Source organism: Ambystoma mexicanum, chromosome 6q (assembly GCF_040938575.1).
Source record: "Ambystoma mexicanum isolate Mex_15411 chromosome 6q, UKY_AmexF1_1, whole genome shotgun sequence".
Taxonomy (NCBI): domain Eukaryota; kingdom Metazoa; phylum Chordata; class Amphibia; order Caudata; family Ambystomatidae; genus Ambystoma; species Ambystoma mexicanum.
Window position 1 is genome coordinate 1,321,680,249 of NC_090937.1, and position 23,217 is coordinate 1,321,703,465.

Here is a 23,217-nt window from a genome sequence, read left to right on the forward strand (position 1 = left end):
GACGCCTGGGGACTCCTGCACTACGAATGGAAGCTCAGAGGCAAAAATGGGCAAACTTCATTTCGCGGTTTCAGCTCCTTGCGTCTATAGCAAATAGCTCCACTGCGGCCTCTTGGATACTACTAATGACTTTCCTCGCAGCTGGGGTTCAGCACTCTGTTGAGGTGGCTCAGGCTTGGTCAGTCCTGCTTCCTGGGAGACCGGAGGATCCTTCCAGAAGCTCGGGTCGCACTGAATCTGGTGTTCCTCTCCCTGGCACTTCGGTTCCAGCAGCAGCAATGGAAGTACAGCAAGCTCCGAGAGGATGTCCAGACAGTTCACTTTGGGGTTGATTGGTCCCACCAACCCAAGGGGAGAAGTCATCCTTGCAGGGCTTCTCTATTCAAGGCAAATTCGGAGCTTCAGCACAGCAGCAGGGCTTCACCGGGCAAAGCAACCGTCCAGGAGTTGCAGCTGGCGTCGCTTCCAAATTCTTCTTCGGATACCTTTGTCCCATGGTCGACTCTGCCTTCCAAGCCAAAAAGCCTTGCCTTTTATGCAGGTTTCTCCCATTCATTCCAGCCTAGCTGTCAAACACACAGCAGGGTGGCTGTCCTCCAAGGACAGACAGCCGGCCAATCACCTTTGGGTGCATTTCTTAAGCACAGGGAGTTTCGGGCACCTCCCTCATATCGTGCCCATGCCAGACATACTTGAGCCAGAGGCGGGCTTCACCAGTGAATCCTGCCAAAGACAAAACGAACCAAGGAACCATACCTGGTATGGCACACAGAGTAAATCTCAAGAAGGACCTTTCCAACAAGAAATGGCGAAAAAAAGAAGACTGGGCCATTTTGACAAAATGGCCACCCATGGGTGCCTTACTGCAGCTGTGAATGCAGCCCGCTGTAAAAACACACAATCTTAGTAAAAAGTAAACAACTGCCACCCGCCATTAACTGTAGAAAGGGTAACATACAAATGTTACATGAGAAACTAGACAAAGGGGATACCAAGTAACCCCTCCAGCACCCTATTGTAAGATAGTGTGTGCTGAGTCTAGAAAGTTATAATGTGTAAGTAAAGTCAATTTCACTTCACTGCTCTTGGAAACAGTAGTTATCCAAGAGAAGGTATTTAAACCTTTGGGTAAATCTAAGAGACTTCCCTATGCCACTGCACCGAAGGTGCTGTGTGGCCCATGTAAAGCTGATGCCTATGGAGTTTGTCAGACTGCAAAGTCAAAAGAAACAGAGTCCAAATCACAGAAAAATACATGAGAGAGTGGGAAAAAGGTCTCTCTCTCTCCAGGTTAGAAATGAAAAACTCCTTAGAGACACCCAGCAAAAGAGCTGGGTGTCTCGGGGAATTAGCACATTTCTGAGCATTCTCCCTAACAGGCGTCATCCTCAATGATGTGATCAGGGACTTGCTCCCTCCAGTTCTGCCGCTGGCACCCATGGCCACTCTGACCGTGGTTCCAGCGCCTGCTGCCTGGTCCACAGGGTAGTATGCAAGATCCAGGAGTCCCCACACCTGCGTATCATCCTGATAGCTCTGTGGTAGCCAGCAAGGCCATGGTTCTCGGAACTTCTCGGCCTGTCAGAGCAGCCCGCGGTACACCTTCCGCTGGGTCCAGCTCACCTACTCACAGCAGGGGGCACCGTCATCCACCCCGCCCCCCGGAAGTTAGCCCTTGCAGCGTGGTTACTGAACAGGTCACACTAAGGCACCTGCATATGTCACAGGCTAACATATACATCATACCGGTTGCTAGGAGCGATGCTACCAGGAGCCAGTACAAAAGCAAATGGATCCAGTTTTCCTGTAGTAGCAGCTAAACTGTGGAACACTCTGCCAACTCAGTTAAGAAATGACCCATCCCTCTGGTCATTCTGAAAAAGTCTGAAGACAAGACTTCTCTGTTTACACTCTCAACATTTAGACACCATGCCTAGACTAGACACTTCATTCTCCAGCATGGGGTCTGGCATGTATTCACATGCTTATGAATATTCCCTGTTGTCAGGCTGGGAATCCTCGGTAAAGAAAAAATCAGTTTGTTTCGTTTCTGAACTGTCTTTCTCCAAACAACCAATCACTGGTCTCTGGGACATACTGCCCCCAGCCAATGACTGCCCTCTACCTAATCCCCTCCTCTGGCAGCCATCTTCAGATATTTCATGTGGCCTTCCTCCCCGACAACAAGAGAGCCAAAGCGCTGGAGATTCTGCACGAAGGCGAGGTGGCATCGGACCATGCCATCACGGTGGCCACGGACATCGCCGACACGGGGTTCCGCCAGATGGGCAGCAGTGTTTGCCTTCGTCGGCAGGGTTGGTTGAAGGCCACTAACTTCCGCCAGGATGTGCAGTCGAGGGTGTTGGGCATGCCCTTCGACGGGGATAACTTGTTTGGCAAGACTGTGGACGAGTCTCTTCAGGCCATCAAGGCTGATACTGAGACGGCGTGCGCTTTGGGCACGCTTCAGCAGCAACGGCTGTCCTTTCGGACCTCCGGAGGAAAGTCCCAGAGTTCCTCCAACGGTTTTGGTGGCTTTGTGTCATACTACCGTCAACCATCCTGCTCTTCAACCCAGGAGGCCTACAGGGGCCGCAGCAAGCCCGGAGGTGGTCGCCGTCGTCACCAAGGTCCCCAAGGATGGCTCCTCCATTGCGAAGCAGGACTGAACCGGCCGGGATGCCGGGCCCCCACCCGCGCACCCTGGTGGGAGGCCGGCTGGCGAACTTCGTCAGCGTGTGGAAGACCATCTTCAACCGATAGTTGGGTGCTGGACGCGCTGGCCCACGGAACACTCTGGAATTCCAACGGAAGTGTCTAAGTATACCACCCGTCGCCATACAGGAAAACCACGTCCCCCAGCTTCTGCTGGAGGTGCGGGCCATGCTGAGGAAGGGCACGATAGAACTCGTCCCAAAGAGGCTCGGGACTTCGGAGTGTACTCTCGATACTTCCTCGTCAAGAAGAAGACAGGCAGTTGGAGGCCCATCTTGGACCTCTGCCGCTTGAACAAATACATCAGATCCCAGAAGTTCCGGATGGTCAGCCTTCTGCACGTGCTAGGACAGCTGGAAGAAGGGGATTTCCTGTTGTCGTTGGAACTGGAGGATGCTTACTTTCACATTCCCCATCTACAAAGGACGCTGCAAGTTCCTTCGCTTCGTGGTTCAAGGGCGGCACTATCATTTCAAGGCCCTGCCCTTCGAACTAAAGTCGGCACCAAGGGTCTTTACCAAGTGCCTGCCGCCAGTGGTGGCGCAACTGCATCTGCGAGGGATCCATGTTTACCCCTACCTGGACGACTGGCTCATCCGAGCGAAATCGAGGGAGATCGCCGTTACTCACACGGCGGAAACCGTTCAGCTGCTGACGAGCTGGGGTTCTCGGTAAACTACGCGAAGTCTTGCTTGTGCCATCACAAGACGCACTGTTTCTGGGGTCTCGACTGAACACGGTGTTGTGCCTGGCGTCTCCGTCGGAGGAGAAGATAGCAGCCATCCTGGGCAAGATGGAACGGCTGTTGACCCTGAAGATCGCATGGGTGGGGTCCATAAAATCCCTTCTCGGCATGATGTTGTCATGCATATACCTCGTTCGACTGTGCAGGCTGCGGGTGCGGCCACTGCAAGAGTACCTCGACGCCTGTTGGATCCAGGTATCGGGAAGCTTCGAAGACAAGATCTCTCTTCACGAGATGTTCCATCGAGCGATACGGTGGTGGGGTGTCCGTGCGCATCTGTCGTCGGGCACAGACTTCCAGACCTGTCTCCCCAGGAGACGGTCACGACGGACGCCTCCCTGGAAGGATGGGGCGTGCACATCGGAGGTCTCCACGCAAGAGGCCTGTGGCTGCCGTAGGAGAAGTCGTTACATATCAACATTTTGGAGCTACAGGCAGTGTTTTGGGCCCTCAAGCCCTTCCTTCCGTCCCTCAAGGGCAAGGTGGTACGTGTCTTAACAGACTACACCACCACAATGTTCTACATCCGGAAGCAGGGGGGCACCATATCCCCAGCACTCTACATAGAGGCTCAGGACCTATGGCACTGGGCTGTTGCCCAGGGGATATTCCTCGTCCCGTTTCATCTAGCGGGAGTGAATAACATCATAGCCGACTCCCTCAGCAGGGAGCTGCGCTCGTGCCACGAGTGGGAGCTTCGGCTGTATCAAGTGGATTGTCTTTTCCGACGATGGGGCAATCCCCACATCAATCCGTTTGCGACGGTGACGAACACCAAGTGCCAGAGGTTCACCAGCAGGTTTCCCCAGCCGGGGAGCATGGGGGTTGCGTTCTTTCCCCTGGGACGGCCTGTTTCCCTATGCGTTCCCTCCGTTGCCGTTGCTTCTGCGACTCATCAATCAACTCAGACGGTCCCGGTGCAGGATGATCCTCGTCATACCGGCGTGGCCGAGACAAATATGGTACCCGGACCTTCTGGACTTGTCATTCCTCCAGTCAGCCTTCTGGTGGACGCAGACCTGCTCGCCAGGGAAGGAAGCGTGATTCTGCATCACGACCCAGGGTCGCTGAACTTGGAGGCCTGGCTCCTGCAGCACTAGAGTTTGGTGGATCCCGGCGGACTGCAAGGAGGTACTTGCCAAGGCCAGGGTTTCTTCTACACTGAAGTGCTACGGACATAAATGGAAACAGAAGATAAACACTCTACGGATTACGGCCCCTCAGCTGCTGCCGTACTTGCTGTCGCTGGCCAAAGCGGGGCTGCCGCACGCTTCCATCCAGATTCATCTGGCAGCTATCTCCCGCTACACCAGAACTTCGGGCGGTCGTCACTGTGGTTACACCGCCTGGTCAAGGAGTTCATGAAAGGTCTTTTCCGCTCGTTCACGCCGGTGAAGGCTCTGGCCCCGGCGTGGGAGCTCAATGTGGTGCTGACTAGGCTCATGGGTCCTCCGTTCGAGCCTATGCATTCGGCGCCTCTGACATTCCTATCATGGAAGACAGCGTTTCTTGTGGCCATCACCTCCGCACGACGAGTGGGAGAGACCCAGGCCCTCTCCTGTAAACCTCTGTACTTAACATTTCACGAAACGAGGGTAGTGCTGCGGATGCACCCCTCCTTCATGCCCAAGATGCCATCGGACTTCCATCTCAACGAGCCCTTGGTGTTGCCTGTTTTGTTCCCGTCACCTTTGTCGCCGGCTGAGAGGACTTTGCACTCGCTGTAGTTCTAACTGGACCGCACAAAGTGTTTTCGGAAGACATCACAGCCGTTTATGAACTTTGGCCCTGTGAACCATGGGAAGGCCCTCTCCAAGGCTTCCTTTTCCAGGTGGCTCTCCGGCTGCATCACCCATTGTCACCCATTGTCACCAGTTGGCAAAGCGACCGTTGCCTGGCTGTCCGAGAGCCCATTCGACCAGAGCGATCGCTGCAACTACAATGTTCCTGTCTGGTGTGCCCCTGCTGGACATCTGCAGAGCTGCTACGTGGAGGTCGACGCACACCTTCACGAGATTCTACTGCGTCAACTGGGATTCCAGGGAGGAGTCCAGAGTCGGCCAAGCCGTGCAGCGCAACCTGTTTGTTTGAAGGTGAGCCTGGTGTGGAAGTAAGAGATGCTTAATGTTGAGTTGTTGAGATGCTTTATGTTGACCCTTGCCGCCTCCCGTGGTTGTGCATGTGTGTACTACTATGGATTCTTTATTCATTGGCATGTGAATCCATGCCAGACCCCCATGCTGGAGAAGGAACAAGTTACTTATCTGTAACTGTTGTTCTCCAGAATGGATCTGGCATGGATTCACATGTGAACCCTCCCGCCTACCCCTCTGCGGCTCTTCTCTTAGTCCTATTGCCACTTTACGTGCTACCATATCTGAAGATGGCTGCCAGAGGAGAGGCTTAGGTAGAGGGCATTCATTGGCTGGGGGCAGTATGACCCAGAGACCAGTGATTGGTTGTTAGGAGAAAGACAGTTCAGAAACGAAACTGAAACTGATTTTTTCTTTACCGAGGATTCCCAGCCTGATGACTGGGAATATTCATGAGCATGTGAATCCATGCCAGACCCATGCTGGAGAACAACAGTTACAGGTAAGTAACGTGTTCCTTCCTAACCTACCACCTAACCCTATAAAGAAGAATTGCCTTATCCTACATGCCAAGACTGCTTTGTAGTTCTGTTTACCCTAAGCCACTTATACTATTTTGTATATTTTGTATATCTGTATACCTTCACTCTTTGCATCCTTATACCTGTACCTGTAGGCCGTAACTTTCCTATAGTTTGAAATGCAACGTTGCATCATGATGTACCACCATGTAACCATTATTGTAAAATAATAGCGCCTAGGTGTCTCTGGATTTTTGCGCGCTCTATAAATATAAAATAAATAAGACTAGGTTCTGTCACTGGGTAGAATCGAAGGAGGTCAATCCATTGACCTACACATTGGACGACGTGCTATACTTCTCGGCACACCTCGCCCACTCAGGGGTGCAGGTAGACACATGCCGCACCTATCTGGCAGCCGTCGGAGCATACTGGAACTCAGAGGAGGAGGTGTTTTCTTCCTCTAATCCGGTGGTTAAAAGACACTTGGCGGGTCTCACCAGGCTCCAACCACCTATCAAGAAGCCACACCCTGTGCGGGACCTCTGTGGTCTTGGGTGCTCTGGCGCATAAACCATTTGAGCCCATGGCATCCGCGGACATCAATCAGACTGGCCAACATTAAGACAGCCCTCCTGGTGGGCCTTACCTCTGCACGCAGGGTCATTGAAATCCAGGCATTGGTGGCTTCAGAGCCTTGGACTACTTTTCACAAGGACAAAGTGGTGCTTCGAACTCGCCCCGCATTCTTGCCTAAGGTGCTCTCCTGGTTTCACCTGAATGAGGAGATAGTGCTATCTACTTTCTTTGCAGACCCTAAAGATGAGGCTCAGATGGTACTGCATTGTCTAGATGTCAGGCGTGCTCTAAAATTCTACCTGGGCAGAACCAAGAGCTTCCGCAAATCGGAGGCCCTCTTTGTCACCTTCGGTGGGTCAAGGCCCGGCTATCGGGCTTCCAAGACCTCCATGATATGATATGGCATTTATAACACGCCTATACACAAGTTTTTCAAGGTGCGACCTTGAGATCGTGCAATTGCAGGGGAGGTGGGGAAGGAGAAATGTGCGTGGGATAAGGGGGAGGGGAAGTGCAGTACATAGTATAAACAGTAATAAATAGAAACAATAATAGGAACAATGAATAAAGTGCGGCCAGCTGGTGGCAGGTGCAAGGGTAAGTGCAGGCATCGGGTGTCAAGTGCTGGTAGGGGGCTGTAGGGATACAGAAAACCGCCCCAAAGTGCAAGGGTTTCCAGAGGGGCAGTGCAGGTGTGCAACTGGCGGGGAGGGGACCTGGGCCCAAGAACAGAGGGTAGCCAGGTGACCAGTGCAGTTTCAGCCAGGAGTTCAGCAGGGGAGAGGAGGAGGGAAAGCAGAGGCAAAGAGGAAGGTTTTGAGGTGCTTCCGGAACCGGAGATGGTTCTCCACAATTTTCAGAGAGGCAGGGAGGCTGTTCCAGAGGGAGGCCCGAGCCAAAGAAAGAGATCTACCACCAACTTGTTGCTTGGAGAAGCGATTGACCCTGAGGGAGTTGGATGCAGATGAGCGAAGTTCGAGAAGGAAGATATTTAGGAAGAGAGAGTTGAAGATATTGAGGCGCTAGGCCCCAGAAGGCCTTGTGGACGATGCAAAGGGTTTTGAACTTAATCCTCGCAGCCACTGGGAGCCAGTGCAGAGATTTCTGTCCTGGAGAGATACGATCCTGGGCTTGAGGCCAAGGACACGTTTCTTAGTCCTGTTCTGGATGAGTTGCAGAGGGCGGAGAGTAGAGGCAGGCATATTTAGAAAGAGGCTATTGCAGTAGTCCAGCCTAGAGTGAACCAGAGCTTTGGAGACTGAGCTCCTGGGGGGAAGGAGAGGAAAGGAAGAATACCTGAGGAGGTGCAGCTGGTAGTGCGACTTCTTAGAGAAATCAGAGATGTGAGGAGAGAAGGAGAGTGTGGAGTCAAAGATGACCCCAAGGTTCTTAGCCTCACAGGTGGGAGCCGGAAGAGGGCCAGGAGAGGCCGGCCAGAGAGAGACAGGAAAGGAGGGAGCGGGTGTGCCGATGAGAATCTCAGTCTTACTGGCATTATGGCAGAGATCGTTGGCGGCACATCACTCCTGGATAGCAGACACAGTCAAGAGATGAGAGAAGGAGAAGAGGTGGCTGAAGGGAGCCTGAAAATGAGCTGAGTGTCATCAGCATCGCACTGAAAGTTGGGATAGAGAGTGGCAATGCGGTGGGCAAGAAGTGCCAGGTATTGGTTGAACAGCCAGGGAGAGAGGTTAGACCCCTGGGGAACACCACAGGTAGAGAGAGAGGAAGGACCCAAGTTGGACCTGGGAGGGTCGATCGGAGAGGAAAGAAGTCGGCCAAGCCAAGGCCTGATCGGTGATACCCAGGTTATCACAGAGACGGTTGAGCAGGATGGCATAGTTGACTGTGTCGAAGGCAGAAGAGAGGTCAAGTAAGATGAGGACACAGGGGATTTTGGAATCAAGGTTGGAGACCAGGTCTTCACGGATGTTAGGAGAGCAGTTTCTGTGTTTCTGGCAGCTCTGAAACCGGCCTGATGATCATGGAGGCAACCAACATATTCAGTGTGGAGATTGCATAGCAAGGTGGATGGTTGTGGCCATCCAGGAGGCCTATGAGGGGCAGCACAAACCTCTTCCAGCGAATATGCATGCCCACGCCATCAGAGCCATAGCCACGGCGGTTGCTTTCCGAAGGCACGTGCCCTGGCAGGTCATCAGCAAGGCGGCTGCATGGGCTACGCCCTCAGTCTTCTGCAAGCATTACTGCTCGAATGCCAGCTCCAGGTCGGACGCTGCATATTGTCAGGCAGTTTTAAGGAACTTGTTTTCTTAAGTGGGGCAGCTCTCCACCCTGGGGCTAAATTCAGTTGTAATCACCCATACAGTATGGAGGAAACAGGACGGGACATAGGAATAATATAAGCTACTCACCGCAGTGACTAACATACTCCTAGTCCATAGTCCCCTTTCCTCCGTTTGTCCCACCATCCTCCCCCTAATAAAACTGGTGTCATTAGGCAATGGTAATATTGTTGACGAGTCAAAGGGGACTGAGGAGTGGCGCCGGTGCAGAGAGTCAGGGGAGCGTATGCTCCCAGAGCCCCACGCATAGGGGGACAATGTTTTTTCTGTTGAAAAAGGTTCTGTCTCCCGTCCTTAGCGATGGACGCCCATACAGTATGGACGAAAGGGGACTATGGACTAGGATTACTTTAGTCACTGAAGTGATTTATAATTTCTTGACTGCTATTTTATTTATCGGTATTAACAAGAGAAGGCTGATGTGTATCTCACCAAAATGAGGATGGAGCCCCCTAGTTGATATCTTCCTCATCCCAGTATAACAGTAGCATTTCTGAGGGCCACTTTGAAAGGAGGAAAAGGGGAAAGGTTGACGGTAACCTGTAAAAGCTGTTGGGACAGAAGGTTCATTGTTGAAAGGGAATTGGAAATGCCATGTTTCACCCAAGGACATCCTCTTCCCCACTCCCCAAGTTCCCTCCACCCAGGTGATCCTCCCTCAGATATCCACCCCCAGGGTCGGGATCCAAAAGAGATGGCCTTTCCTTGGCCATCTCTGAGCAGACAATGTCGGGGTGGGGTGGGAGGCCAGGGGGGAGAGGTGAGGACACATTCAGGGGCCTCACACTTCCCAAACTTTAGGAGTAGAGCCAACTTCAATTTATCAAAGTCTTTTCTGTCTGCCTTTGACATATCCATAATAGCACCCCAGAATGGGTAGTCTGCTGAGCAACCAAGCAATCATATCAGGCTCACCTACCTCATGTGCCTCACAAGCATACCCAAAAGCTGTCAGCCAATCAATTATATAATTCTTTTCTTCATACATACTGAGCAGATCTTTAGGAAATCTTGGATGAGAAGAGGATCCAGAACCACTTCCATAACCTCTAGAGAGAAGCCTTGAGACGGTTGTAGTAAACCATCTTCAACTGTTGATCCCTATGGTTCTGTTTTTCTATCCCATTAAACTCCAGCTTAACCATGTTAGAGTCCAACTACTTTGCCCTAAGCCTGTGTTTCTCTCTCTTAAGCTTGAATAAGTCTTCCGCTTCTGAGGTTGACATTGAAACATGTGATGGCCCTTCTTCTGCATTCTAAATGGTGGCAGTAACCAAAAGCCTGTTGCTACTGCCGGGACCTGCCCCAGCATCTACTTCATAATTACTTAATGGCAGAGGAGCAATCTTAGACGCCTGGTGATCTAGCAATTGCTGTATCAGATCAGCCTTTAAACCAAACCAGAGGATGCCAATCCTCTATCTAAACACAACTTTTTTTTTTAAAGTGTTACTTGAAGAGCAGCAAGAATAGACTTGGTAAATATTTCCATATTTAAAAAGAGTATACAACTGTTATATGAACTACTAGCTTCAAATCGCAGTGTTTTGTGTGAATATAATTATAGTAATATGTCAGTGAACAGCACTGGGTTACTCAAGACCATATCGTCACCGCTGAGCACTTACTTCCTAAGATGGATTTCAGGAATCTGGCCTGGTGGACAGATTTTAGGAGCCCATCCTAGTTATAGGGAACAGGGTAACTGAGATATTCAAGGCAGCAATGGAGAGCAGTCAAGGCTATTCTCAGGAGATTGTGAGTAGGGCCAGGGGTCCAGAATGAGTCGACACAGTGAAGCACAAAATAATTAAATTTAGACAAGAATGTATAAAAATACTATATTCTAGGCCTCAAGCACACACTAAAAAAATGAAACCAGCAGGTGATAATATCATACAACACTCATTACTAAACCTATATACATACATACCATAGGTTCTTAAAATGCATAAAAAGGCTTAAATCCTTAAATCAATAACGGAAGGTAAGTAATTGATGCAGTAAGATGGAACCAAGTCACAAGAAATATGCCTTGGCTTAAGAAGCCCAATCCCTATGAAGAGTGGGGCCTTGTGCCCAAAAGTAACAATGCTTGGTATCCAGTGATGTTACCGAGAAAATAAATAACAAATCAACTTTTACCAAAAAAATACTGAAAATTATATTTATATGGGGTTGGGGCTAAGGGATTAATAGTGGTGGGGGCGCGGGTGGACTTAGAAATGGAGGAGAACGGGGTTGTTGGCCCCCACCCCAAATGAAAAAAAAAATCAATATTTTTTATTTTTCTGTAAAAGTTGATTCATTAACAATGTGTTCGGTAACATCACATGGAACCCAATGCTTCTCCCAGAATGCATCTGTTGCAGGTAAAGTACTTGTGTTGTTGATTGTTCAAGGGAAGAGATGCAACAAAGTTACTGGTAAGTAAAAATGTGTTCTAATCTTTAACTACTTATGTGCGAAGACCAAAAAGCAGTGAAATGGAAGAATACAAAGAGACTTCTTCTCAATGTTATCCTATGGAGGACAGGGGAAGACAAATGCTCTGTGTTTACTTACCTTCCCTCCCCACCACGACTCCGATTTTTCTCGGATGACTAAATGGGTCGACTGGGGGTCGCTGGAGGTTGGTTTGCCTCGCTGTTAGTTCCGGTGAGAGGTGGCCAGGAGCTGCGGGAGCAAGTATTATTCCGGTCGGGTTCTGGAATAGAGTGAAACCCTTGACGATGGAGAAATGCAGAAAGCACTGATACAGCCCTCTTCAGGACACTTCGCAGGGGAAGAAGAATTTGAATTCCAGCAACAGCTACTGCGCACAGACGACGTCCGGCATCGTTCCAGTTGCGGTTGTAGAGGTCCTTCCAGAGCAGGATCCCTTGAAGCTGGGAGGCTGAAATTCGGCAGGAAGGCAACATGCACCACACGCTGGCAACCACTGATGTTCCGGCTGCAAACGTGGAGCGGTGACAGTTCTAGCAAGGTAGCCCATTGAAGAGCTGGTCAGTCCACTGAGGGGTCCAGGAACACTTTTGCAGGCTCAGGACGGCTGCATCCTCGAACGCATCGAGACTGGTTGTTCCCACTGGTCCATTAGTTGAAGCACTGCACAGGGCCTTTGCAGATCAGGTGCTCCAACATGGATTCTCTGGGCCAGACACAGGAAGGGATGCTGGGCCTCTTCGGGAGTCTTCTTTGAATCTTCAGTCGGCTATTCTTTGACAAGGGATTCCTGCCTCCAAAGCCGATCTGAAGAAATTACTGTACGAGTCCTCTTCTTATCCAAAATCCAGCCTGGAGCAAGTTTAAGCCCACCTATTGTAAGGATCTGCACCATTCAACCTGCCAGTAGTTTTCCAATCAGGCACAACTATTGGTTTCACTCATGCACCACACCTAGACTCACTGGCACCATGGATGTGGAGTGGGACCAGACAATCCCACCCACTTCCTGAGGCACACGCACTCCAAGTCATCACTAGCCTGCGAAAACTGCAGCTTTCCCGGGAAAATGGATGACCTTATAGTGGATTTCATGATCTGGCAAGGCAGGAATAAACCCAAAAAAACAATATGGCCAAAGAACAAGCAAAGTCACGTTTAGGAGCCATACGCGGCAAAAACAAATGAGCACACTAACAATAATCCAAAAATTGTCAAAATAGAATTGCTGACACCAGCTTGTCTTTAGACCCATATAAAGGAACCAAAAATACCAAGTGTAAAAAGCTAGGGTGATACAAAAGTGTCCCCATTGCACTGCATTGTAAGATGCTGTGTGCAGTGTTGAAAAGTTACAAAAAGTAAAAGACAAAAAAGCAAAGCATAGTTTCCCAGTACTGATAGTCGGAAGGACTGATCATTTTCCCCATTACAAAATGAGTAAAAGGCCAGTGGAGTGAAGCTGATGACTTCACTTCCCTTTTAAAAAGTCAGGACTGAGATAGGTCACTGATGGGTTCAAATATCTGGGCATAGTGTTATCTTGCACGCATCGTTCCCTGTTAGTTGGAAATCGTGAGGTATACTTATCGACACTGGCGGACCAACTCGCTCTATGGGCTAGACTCCATCTCCTTGTATGGCAAGCTCTCTATAGTTCCTAAACTATTAAATTACTTTTCCAACATTCTTGTCTGGCCGAGTTGCGCCTCTTTGTTAGGTTGCTTTCCTTGGCAATTGGTTTTGTGTGGGGCTATGGTGCCCCACGGATTAAGTGGAAGGGATTGACAAGACCATATGAACAGGGTGGCCTGCAAGCCCCCGCCTTCGAACTATACTATGAGGTATGACAGGTACAATTCACTGGTTTCTGGTACTCCCCTCAGGTACGACCGATACATACGGCCCTTGAAGGGCACATCGCCTCCCCATCGAGACTGAGAACAGTCGTTCTTGCAAACCAACATCCAGACACATGCACATTTGACCTGGTCCGTACAACGGTGAATGCATGGGCTAGATTATTCAGGAGACTGGGAGTCTCTACCTCCTACTGTGGTGTGATCCCGTTATGGAACTGCCCAGACCTCCCCCCCACATATGACAAAGATATTCAAAATGCATGCGATCTTGCGGAACATTGATGCAGCATGATCTGTTCCCAAATGGATCTTTTGTCACCTACGTAGACGTCTCTGAAAAGCTGGGCAACAATCCAACCAAAACACTGCAATACTACAGGATGAGAGCAGCAGTTAGAAAGCAATGGCCCTCCTTTTCTGTTGAGCCCACTGAGTGCGAGCTCTTGGGGACCGTGGATTCTGGCAGGGACTCGAGGGCTGGTGTCCAGGTTGTATAGGGCATGCCAGTGTACTCGGGCATCTATACAGGGGGTTTGGGTAAAGTGGGAATGAGACTTAAACAACCTGATTGATGACGAACGGTGGCCCAGCTGGTGCCACCTTACTTAGTAGGTATCTCTTAATGCCAGGCACAGATTGATACAATTAAAAATACTAAACCAACTGCACTACACCCCCTCGAGAGTTGCCCGGTTCTCACTCGAGGTGACAGGAAAGTGCGCAAAATGTGGCGCTGATGTAGCTTATTCTATACACATGTATTGGAGCTGCCCACGGGTTGCCCAGTTCTGGCAACTAGTAGCTAAGGGTTTACATTAGATCACTGCCATCCTCCCACGCTTACACCCACAAAATACTTGTTTGGAATCATCGGTAAGGTGCCAGTTAAGGTTTGTCGCCTGTTTAACTTGGGATGTCTGATTGCTAAGAAATGTATATTGCATTGTTGGAAATCAAAAGTAGCCCCTGACCTTGAAGTATGGCTTAAAGTACTGTCCTATGTGAACGAGAATGAGGAGAGATATGTCTCCCTGGTGGCACCTAACTGCAGACGCAAGGACATATGGGAGCCATTCCAGGAATATTTACCAATAACAAATCCAGCCCAATAGTTGGGATGAGTGTTGGCGCCCAGTTTCTCATATCTGTTTTATATGGCCTGTTCATCTATTTGTCACTGTGCTCCGATTCGATGTGAAATTTCTTGTATACCTAGGTGCTTCAGAGGATGTATGCCTGTAACTGCACAAAATAAAGTTTAATCATTTTGATGCTTCATCCCCTCTCCTAGTGAAACCCCCAGCACTTTTTGCTGGACTTCTGGACTTTTTCTTTCAATCCTGAATGAATAGAGGCCTTTTCCACTCATTCATTCTTATGGGTTCAGTCTTTTGGAACTCTATTATTTGTATTCTGCCTGTACTATGGAGTCTGTCTGTTCCATAGCTCTTAAAGACACCTGTGTTTTTACAAATGCAGCACAGAGCACCTTATGGGCAGTGTTGCTGGGGACCCTTGGGGTCCTCCTATAAGATTCTTTGTATATATCCTTGAGTAAACTACAGTGCTTAAGTAGTGTCTCTTCCAAAACTCTATAGTCTGAGAGATTGGCACACATCATCTTCAGTGGAATGCCAAAGGGATACCTAGTATCCCCCTTCTCTCTGCTCCTGTGACTTCTACCAACTATTGTGTTATTTTTATACCACAGGCTATGTCCATAGCTTCGGTAGTGCACAATAGGGGCACCCAAGTACCAGCTTGGGGCCTCCCTTCTTTACTAGCGTGGTTGTTATTTGTTAGCCCTTCTTCTACCATTCTGAGAAGGAGAAGTCTCTGTGTGTTTTTTATCCTTTGGCAGGAACCAGTTGGTTTCCCCGCCTGGGCTCCAGAGTGTCTGGGCAGGCAGGAAGTGGGGGATAAGTCGTTCACCCCCCTGTCCTTTGTCTGTCAGAGTGCCTGAATAGATCTTGCTCGGTCTGGCTGTCCTGATTGGACAGCCAAACGCCCCTTTCTGTAAAATGCTGAGATTGCACAGGAGTGTGTGCTGGAACTGTATAAAAGGTGAGGCTTGTGGAGTGTAAAGGAAGTCGACCACAGGAAACAGAAGTAAGCGAAGAAAAAGACGACGACCACCCTTTGTAAGACTGTAAAGCGACCACTGCTGTCCTGAACCAGTGTTCTATGCGACAGAGGAGCTCCATAGAGGACGTCTCCTTCCCTTTGGCTGGTGAGAACAACCAGTCCCAAGACGAACTTCGAAACGAGCCATCTCCCGAGGTCCTAGGAGCTTCCAGAGCTGCAGAACCCCAATACCAGGAGACCTGCTGTCCATTTCGAATGCATAGTCGCGGAAAGACCGTGTCGGTCCAAATCTTTGCTGAACCCGTAAGGACACGCCAGAGATCCAATCCAACTCACCCAGACCCCCTCACCAGATTGTGGGACTGCAGGAGGCGAAGAAGATTGACCGGCGTTGCATGTCCTTTGTTGCTGCTGCCGAAGAGGCGTCAAAACCACAGAGTGAACCAAGAAGTTGCTGAAAGTCATGCCACAGGTCTTCCCTCGAGACTGCTGCTGTGAGACACTGTCCATTGTCCTGCCTTTTGTCACCAGACGAAGGAATCCTGAGGTCGGGGCCAGAGCTGCAACTTCGTGGAGAAACAAGCACAAACACTTTCTTCAAACCTTAAGGTACTGTGGAGGAAAAAAGTATTGCTTACCTGATTCCAAAAAGTCGCTCCAGAGCATTGGAGTGCACATAGAGGCGTTGAGGACAACCCTCTCTTAACTCTGAAGGTCAGTCTTAAGGTCTCCTTTTTTAGTTGCTAACTTGCTGCTTCAATAACTTTAGACACTGGAAGAAATCCACAGAACTCTTCATATTTCGCTGTTTGTCAAGACTTCAATCCCTCTCCGAACTGCCTTTATCTGGGATTGTGTTTTTGGACTTAAGATTTGCCAGGTGAAAAAACCGTCTCTAGAACCTCGAACTAAGCTCATGTTGCACTAACCACTTATTTTCCTCTCCTTAAGTGACTTTTCTATATGTGTTTGCAGAATAAATGCATTACTATATGACCCTTTGAAAACCGCATGAGTGCGCAATAACCGATAATACGATAACATTGTCTTTTCCCTTTCTAACGTTGCTACAAATGTAACCGCGTACAAACCCAAAAGTGAAAGTGCACTTTGAAGTGTATTGTCTAGTATTCCTAAGTGTTCGATCATGAACATATTTAAAGTGATTCTGATGTAAATATAATAAATATATACCTTTTTATATGAATATATGTGTAAGTGCTTCTTTGTTGTACCTGTGTAGATAAGATTCAGCGTACTTGCCTGCAGTTCACATATTCTCTTAAGATAAGCTTGACTGCTCTACCATACTGCCAAAGTCCTGAGCCAGTACTTACTTCCAGTAGGACTTTATGAAAACTCCCCTAACAGGATCCATAGAACTATGGAGGGAAAGTTGCCAAAAGAGAAATCTTTCCTAACACTGCCAACTCGAGGAAGACCCTTGCAGCTGACCAGCATCGCCTCCAGTGACTGGCCCAGTGAAGACCTGCTCCTCTGCCTGATCTCAGAAGACCCTTATTGGTGCTTTGACCACTAGACCTGTGGGAACAACCAGTCTTGACCCCTGCTTAATGATTCACACCTTCTGAGCCTTCGGATGTGTCCCTGGACCAACCAGTGCTGTAACCAGCTCTCTCCTGGGCTACCTTGCTACAGCCGCCGTCATTCCGAGCAGGGCCTTGAAACTTTGAATATCTTCAGCTTATGCCACAAATCGCCAGCTCCTGCATCGCCTGCTGTCTCACTCCAAGGGAAGCTGTGCTGGAGCTGCTCCTGTGTTTGCCACTGCACGATCGACTGTTGCTGCCTGACCATGGTGACTTAGCTTGGAACACTCCTTCAATTCTGTGAGGTTTCCAGAGGGGGTCTGCACGCCGAAGTCTTAATCTTTCATCATTTTTTGTCTTCAACTGGAAGCTGACTGGAACCGATCACTGAGCATCGCAACCGTCGTAAACTAAATCACTGCATTGAAAGGGACCTCTGCACCCATGGCCCCTGAGCCTTCCTCGACCGAGCCAAGGGCAAAAGATTGTGTCCCGAACCAATTCCAGAAGATCTGCAGTGGTGTCTGGAACAATCGAGTTAGGGGCGTAAGTTAACATACCTTTTTCTGTCTCCTCACCACCCCCCTGTTCTCCATAGGGTAACATTGGGCATACAGCCCTGGACCTAACTCACTCTAATCTGTACTCTGACGTGGAACCTGAGTTAAGAATCCTTCCCTAGGCTTATCCTAGTATAGGGGATTGAGTTAAATATTCACCTGAACTTCACTAAATAATGAACTTTGGAAACTTTCTAAAAGCACCACCGCAGCCCACGACATAGTTTCTAAATAAACTTACCTGAAAATGCTATATTTTGGAACTTTTTACTTTTGGGCACAATGCCTGATACCATCCTAGTTGGAATTTAAGATTGAGCGAAGCTGTTTTTTTGTGTTGGTCCTGAAGAACTCTGCTTATCTTTCCTTAAACCTGACTACTCATCTGTATTGCACTGGTAATTGATTCAAATGAAAGTCTATTCTCCTAATGGTGAATGTGTATATATGTTTTATAAGATTTTATGTGACAATACTTGCCTGTGATTTTTTTTTTATACTTGTGTACCCAATGGCCTAATAAATGACTGTATTTGTATTACTTACTGTGTAACCAGAATTATTGGTGTTGAGCTTTGTGTACTCATTGTAACCCCAGACCACTGTAACACTTTTCGTGAGACTAACCCTTGACTGCTCAGTACCCTTACCTTGAATAGGTTTTGCCTAAGCTCTCATTGTCTTCCCCGTTTACCACAAATTGGGTGGCATCTCCAATTTAATAATGTGCATATATATTGGGGTTTTCCTTTATTTTACTGGCATTTCCCGTTTCAGTGTCAGGGAATATTCAAATGAGCAAGTGAATCTATAAAACGACTGTAGTAAGTCTTCTGTTTATAATGCATGAGGGATTCCCTTAGATTTTGGAATAGCAGGGACGCTCTTCCTGCTAACTAAGAACAACTGATAGGATGAAGCATGAGCGCATGCGAGGGAGAGAAACCAAGCATTGTTGTTAACACTCCTTCACATTAACTTTATCTTCATTTTATTGCTGCACAAGTTCTCCTTTACTGTCCCCATCCATGTGCAACATCACATTAGCGTGAAGAAGAATAGGGAGTAGGAATTATGATGGTGAGTAAATTCTACATTAGATCTTAAAATGTATGATATGATTTCTAAAGAAAGGATACAATGTCAAATAGGTAAATAACGGAGGGGGTCATTGATTTATTAACAAGGCTTTATGGTTAGACATGGGGGTGAGTAGAATCAGTTTGCCTGATTCTCCTCATATTTAGATGTATTCCTTGAAGCGTAAGAGTTTATTTGTGTGAATGTATTGGACTGTTTTTTTCTTGAAAGTCTTTAGTAGACCTTCATTTTATGTATATGTGAATGTTTCCCCTTATGTCCCAACCTTTTTTGTTTATCCTTTTATTCCTCTGTTTTCTCACTATGGACACCTGCCATTGATGAATTTTCTATTGGTAAACTTGCCCAAATGGGAAGTGTATGTCCTGGATTATCATTTACTTATGTAAAATAATATGGCTCCTGTTATACTTTAATGCAATGTGGGATGGGTGGCGTCTTCTATCAAGATACAGAATGTGATGGGCATGAGTAAAAGGATAGAAGCAAACATAATTATTATGCTGGAGACCCAAATGATTATGGTTTGAGAGATCATGTAAGCAATGTGAAATGAGATTCTGAAGGGTGATGCATTTGTATTTAATAAAACAGCCCCTGATCATATCCAACATTTTATAGGATAAAGAAAACAATAAAAAGAATAACGCTGAAAATACCATTTAGGTGTTAAAAACCCAGCTAAAAGAAATCACCCCTCTCCCTCCATCGTATAGACATCAGATCACCAGTTTTATACTTCAGGATAATTATTTGGTCCGTCTAATGAGAAAATATGAATTACTCAATCACAGTTTTATGTTGACACCCACTTAACCGTCTTACAAAAGTACAGTTTGTAGTTAACCATGCACTTTGACGAGTCTCCGTTTAAGTACATATTTAACCTTATTTACCTTACATTTATGATGAATAAAGGCTAACTAAAAGTATTGATGTCATTTTTTATACTTCCCAAAATTGTTATTCATTTGTAACACGATTAATGCTTTGCTTTTTGTGATTAGGATGATGCATCAGACAAAAGCAAAGAATATGTGCCTGAATTGGGAAGAAAACCAAAACGCTCCTTCAGTGCCACAGAAGAAACTGGTAAGAAGATATTTTCTGTTGACTTTAATTAAAAACTAGTTTCTGACATCATGAGAACATTGTATGCAACTAAATTCATCATTGCACCACTGTATTCTGGCATTTGGCATACAGCACTACAAAATCTTCTTAAAATGTCTGCTTTTGCTTTTCGTCTACAAACTATTTTCATTGTTTTCTCATTCCTTTAATGGTTTTCATAATGCTTAGAATTGCGGCCATAATGCTAGTCTCATTACTTATTTAATGCATCAAGGATATGGATGTGCATGTCCATAGCATTCTGTAGAGAATGCTGAAAAAAGTCTGATGTCTCGTGAGTTGAAATTATCTCCCAGATTATTCAACATATACATGGAACTGCTTAGAGATGTGCTGTTGGGCTTAGCGTTTCTCATCCAGCAATTTGCTGATGAGAAACAAATCTATTTTTGGATAGAGTCAAGAAGGTTTTGGGTACCTAGTTTCTGAGTGCGCTGAGACTTCAGCCAGTTAGGTGGTATATTGGTCACAATAACTGAAAAAAATTATAGAGATAGGGTGATGGCTGCGGTTTAGGTAGAGCATGTGTATCAAATAGTTAAGTAATTCCCCTACTCCGCTCTAAACTCTTCAGAAACGTTAGGTTCAACACTTGTATATGTCGGAGGATAAATGATGTCTTACACTAGTCTGCCTGAGAACAGTTAATGTTTATTGCCGTTATTAGTGGACAAAAATTCCTGGTCCAAATGTATGCAAGTATTGCATTCATAAACAGGTTTCCACATTAGTGTATTCAATAAACAGACATTGCATACATGATCAAATTGCCAGTCCAGATATATACAAACAATGTGTACACGAGCAAATTTCCAATTGCCAGTCCAAATATATACAAACAATGTGTGCATGATCAAATTGACAACACGTGTTTCGACTCTTTGGGTCCTCGTCAGGGCACAAGCTTTAACTACACAGACCTTGTGTCATAAATACTATCTTGAGCTCTAAATTACAATGCTCAGTGAAAAGAAATTTTGGGCAGATAACAACTTACCTGTGCAATGCAGGAATTTTTACATTTGTAAACTGAATTTATCCAGGAACCTTGGCATTTCTAACATTTGTCTCCCCTCTGTTTTTTCTCTCCCCTCTGTTTTTTCTCTCCCCCCTTTTCTCCTCCTCTTAATGATGTTGTGTGCGGTATGTGTGCAGTATAAGATAGGAATTCTGACATAAAGACCGTGTTCAAGTTAGTATTTATGACACAAGGACTGTGTAGTTAAAGTTTGTGCCCTGACGAGGGCTCAAAGGGTCGAAACACGGGTTGGCAATTTGCTTGTGTACACATTGTTTGTATATATTTGGACTGGCAATTTGATCATGTATGCAATATCTGTTTATTGAATACACTCATGTGGAAACCTGTTTATGAATGCAGTACTTGCATACATTGGACCAGCAATTTTTGTCCACTAATAACGCCAATAAACATTAACTGTTCTCAGCCGACTAGTGTGATCGATCATTTATCCTCAGACATATACAAATGTTGAACCTAATATTTATTGAAGAGTTTAGCGCAGAGTAGGGGAATTACTGAAATACTCTATTTTTGGATAGCATCATAATTATCAACCATTGCTTCAGCACCTGTCTCAGTGGTATTGAGGAATCAATGTCTTATTTATCTTTTAAAGCTCAGTTCCTCAGTGACTTTCAACTGGCAAATCTCTCAGATTCACTATTGATTCCACTGTCAAGCTTCAAGCACACATTAGTTCAGTCATTGAATCTTCCTTGTGTTCTCTTCATTTATTGAAGAAAAGCTCTTCTTTTTACCACCTTCAGACGCCTCCAACTTTCTGCGCTGAACAGTGGGAATGATGTACACTTTGGTCTGCTTTTTCTCTTGTACCACTTAAGACAAATAGCAGAGTGAAGAACAGTTATATCTCTGGGTTTGATAATTGCGAGTATCTCTCTTTTTTCCTTCAGTTGCAATAGTTCCTTCTTCACTTTCCATATTCAGTTCAGGCTGCAATTTATCACCTTCCAGGCGTTTTCTCAGTGTGACACTATGTATTTTGCAGAAAATCTCAGGGTCCTGTTGTACCAGCTGTATGCACAATCAGGATACCCATTCCTGACTTTAGGAAAGAGTTTTCTTTATGTTGCTTTCCCTCAATAGACATCAATTGAACACCCTACTTTTTAGTATTGGGCTAAACCTGTTCTGACTTTTGGAGGTAAATTAAGCCTTTTTGCTTCACTTAACTTGCTAAGCTCATCTGTTTTGAGGGTCGGACCAGTCCCTATGGCTATTAGTGCAGAGGAACTCTGTTCTCAATAGTAAATATTCTCTGTTTGTTTTTACGTGCACACCTAACCTTCTGTGAAGTGCAGTAGAGACACTTGGTGTTGCTATAACTTTATTTTTGGTAACTTTGTGGTTACCTGCATGATGTGTCCAGGATTGGCTGCTGGCAGTGGATATTTTTTTAATGTTTTCTTTTTGTGCACTTTTACATTTTACAGCTTAATGCCATTTAAAGTACCATATACTCTAAAATGGCCATGCTACAGGATTTTCACCTGTCCTTTTGCCATCTTATAGTTAGACCTTCTGCCTGCTATTTAGCTCTATTTATAGTAAGCGATTCCCCAGGGAAAGTTCCAGCTTTCACAGGTAAATGGCGGTCTATGGCCAGATGTGGTGGCTTTGTCTGTTTGGACCCAATCTAACTTCATACCAGAGTGTGTCTGTTGCTGGGCAGATGCAGTAGCCAGAGTCTGCCTGTTGGGTAAGAATTGGTGTAGTAAAACTGTGTGAGACTACACAGCACTTATCTGCTTGGTATTAGGTAACCCACCTTTTGGTATAGGTCTGTACTATACAAGTTGATAGTGTGACTGAGCAGCCAGACCTATCTCAAGAGGGGTACATGTGAGCTGTAGCTATGACATTCATAAATACAGGTGACCAAGTAACACTTACACTCAAGGTTTCTGTTCTAAATAGTTTTATTTAACATCAATTTATAAATAAGTATTCGTTTATTAGCCAATTTCATGTAACAAGGTAAATATACTTTAAAATACTTTTTAGGATCAGCACAAGTAAGTGGATACTCTTTTCAAGCTTACTTTTACACACTTTCTAAACCCTGAGGTGACTTCGTTCACAAGGACAGTAATGACATTTATCTGTCACACTGAATACACTTTGCAGATTCTGAGTTTGCAGAAAGGAAAGGTTTAAGGAAGGAAAAAGGTTAAACAGGTTCTCGGTTTAGGTGATGACACTTAAATCGTCAATGAGTTCTAGACAAGCTTTTCCCAGCAATAATTTCCACCTTCATCTGATTATAATCCTGAACAATTTAATAAGATTTGAAGGAGAATGTCAGTGTTTTGTGGACTTTGTGGACAGGCACCCACATCAATGAACATCCCTTAGAGATGTCTCACAGCCAGAGGCCCCAACACAGCCCCCTGTCAAAAAGGCTTGCCTTGAGCCACAGCAAGTCAAAATACTTTATTCGGCCAAACAGGCCGTCAAAGTGCATCCTAAAAAGAAC

The 23,217-nt window shown here is 46.5% G+C and overlaps 1 protein-coding gene across 2 annotated transcripts in view; it reads left to right on the forward strand.

The window, feature by feature from the left end:
• Positions 1–23,217, forward strand: part of BOD1L1 (biorientation of chromosomes in cell division 1 like 1) — a 926,227-nt gene that overhangs the window by 638,437 nt on the left and 264,573 nt on the right. For both annotated transcript variants that reach the window (XM_069631944.1, XM_069631943.1), the window contains exon 18: positions 19,570–19,654. In XM_069631944.1, coding sequence (XP_069488045.1) covers positions 19,570–19,654 — 85 coding nt within the window. The remainder of the gene's footprint in view (positions 1–19,569; positions 19,655–23,217) is intronic.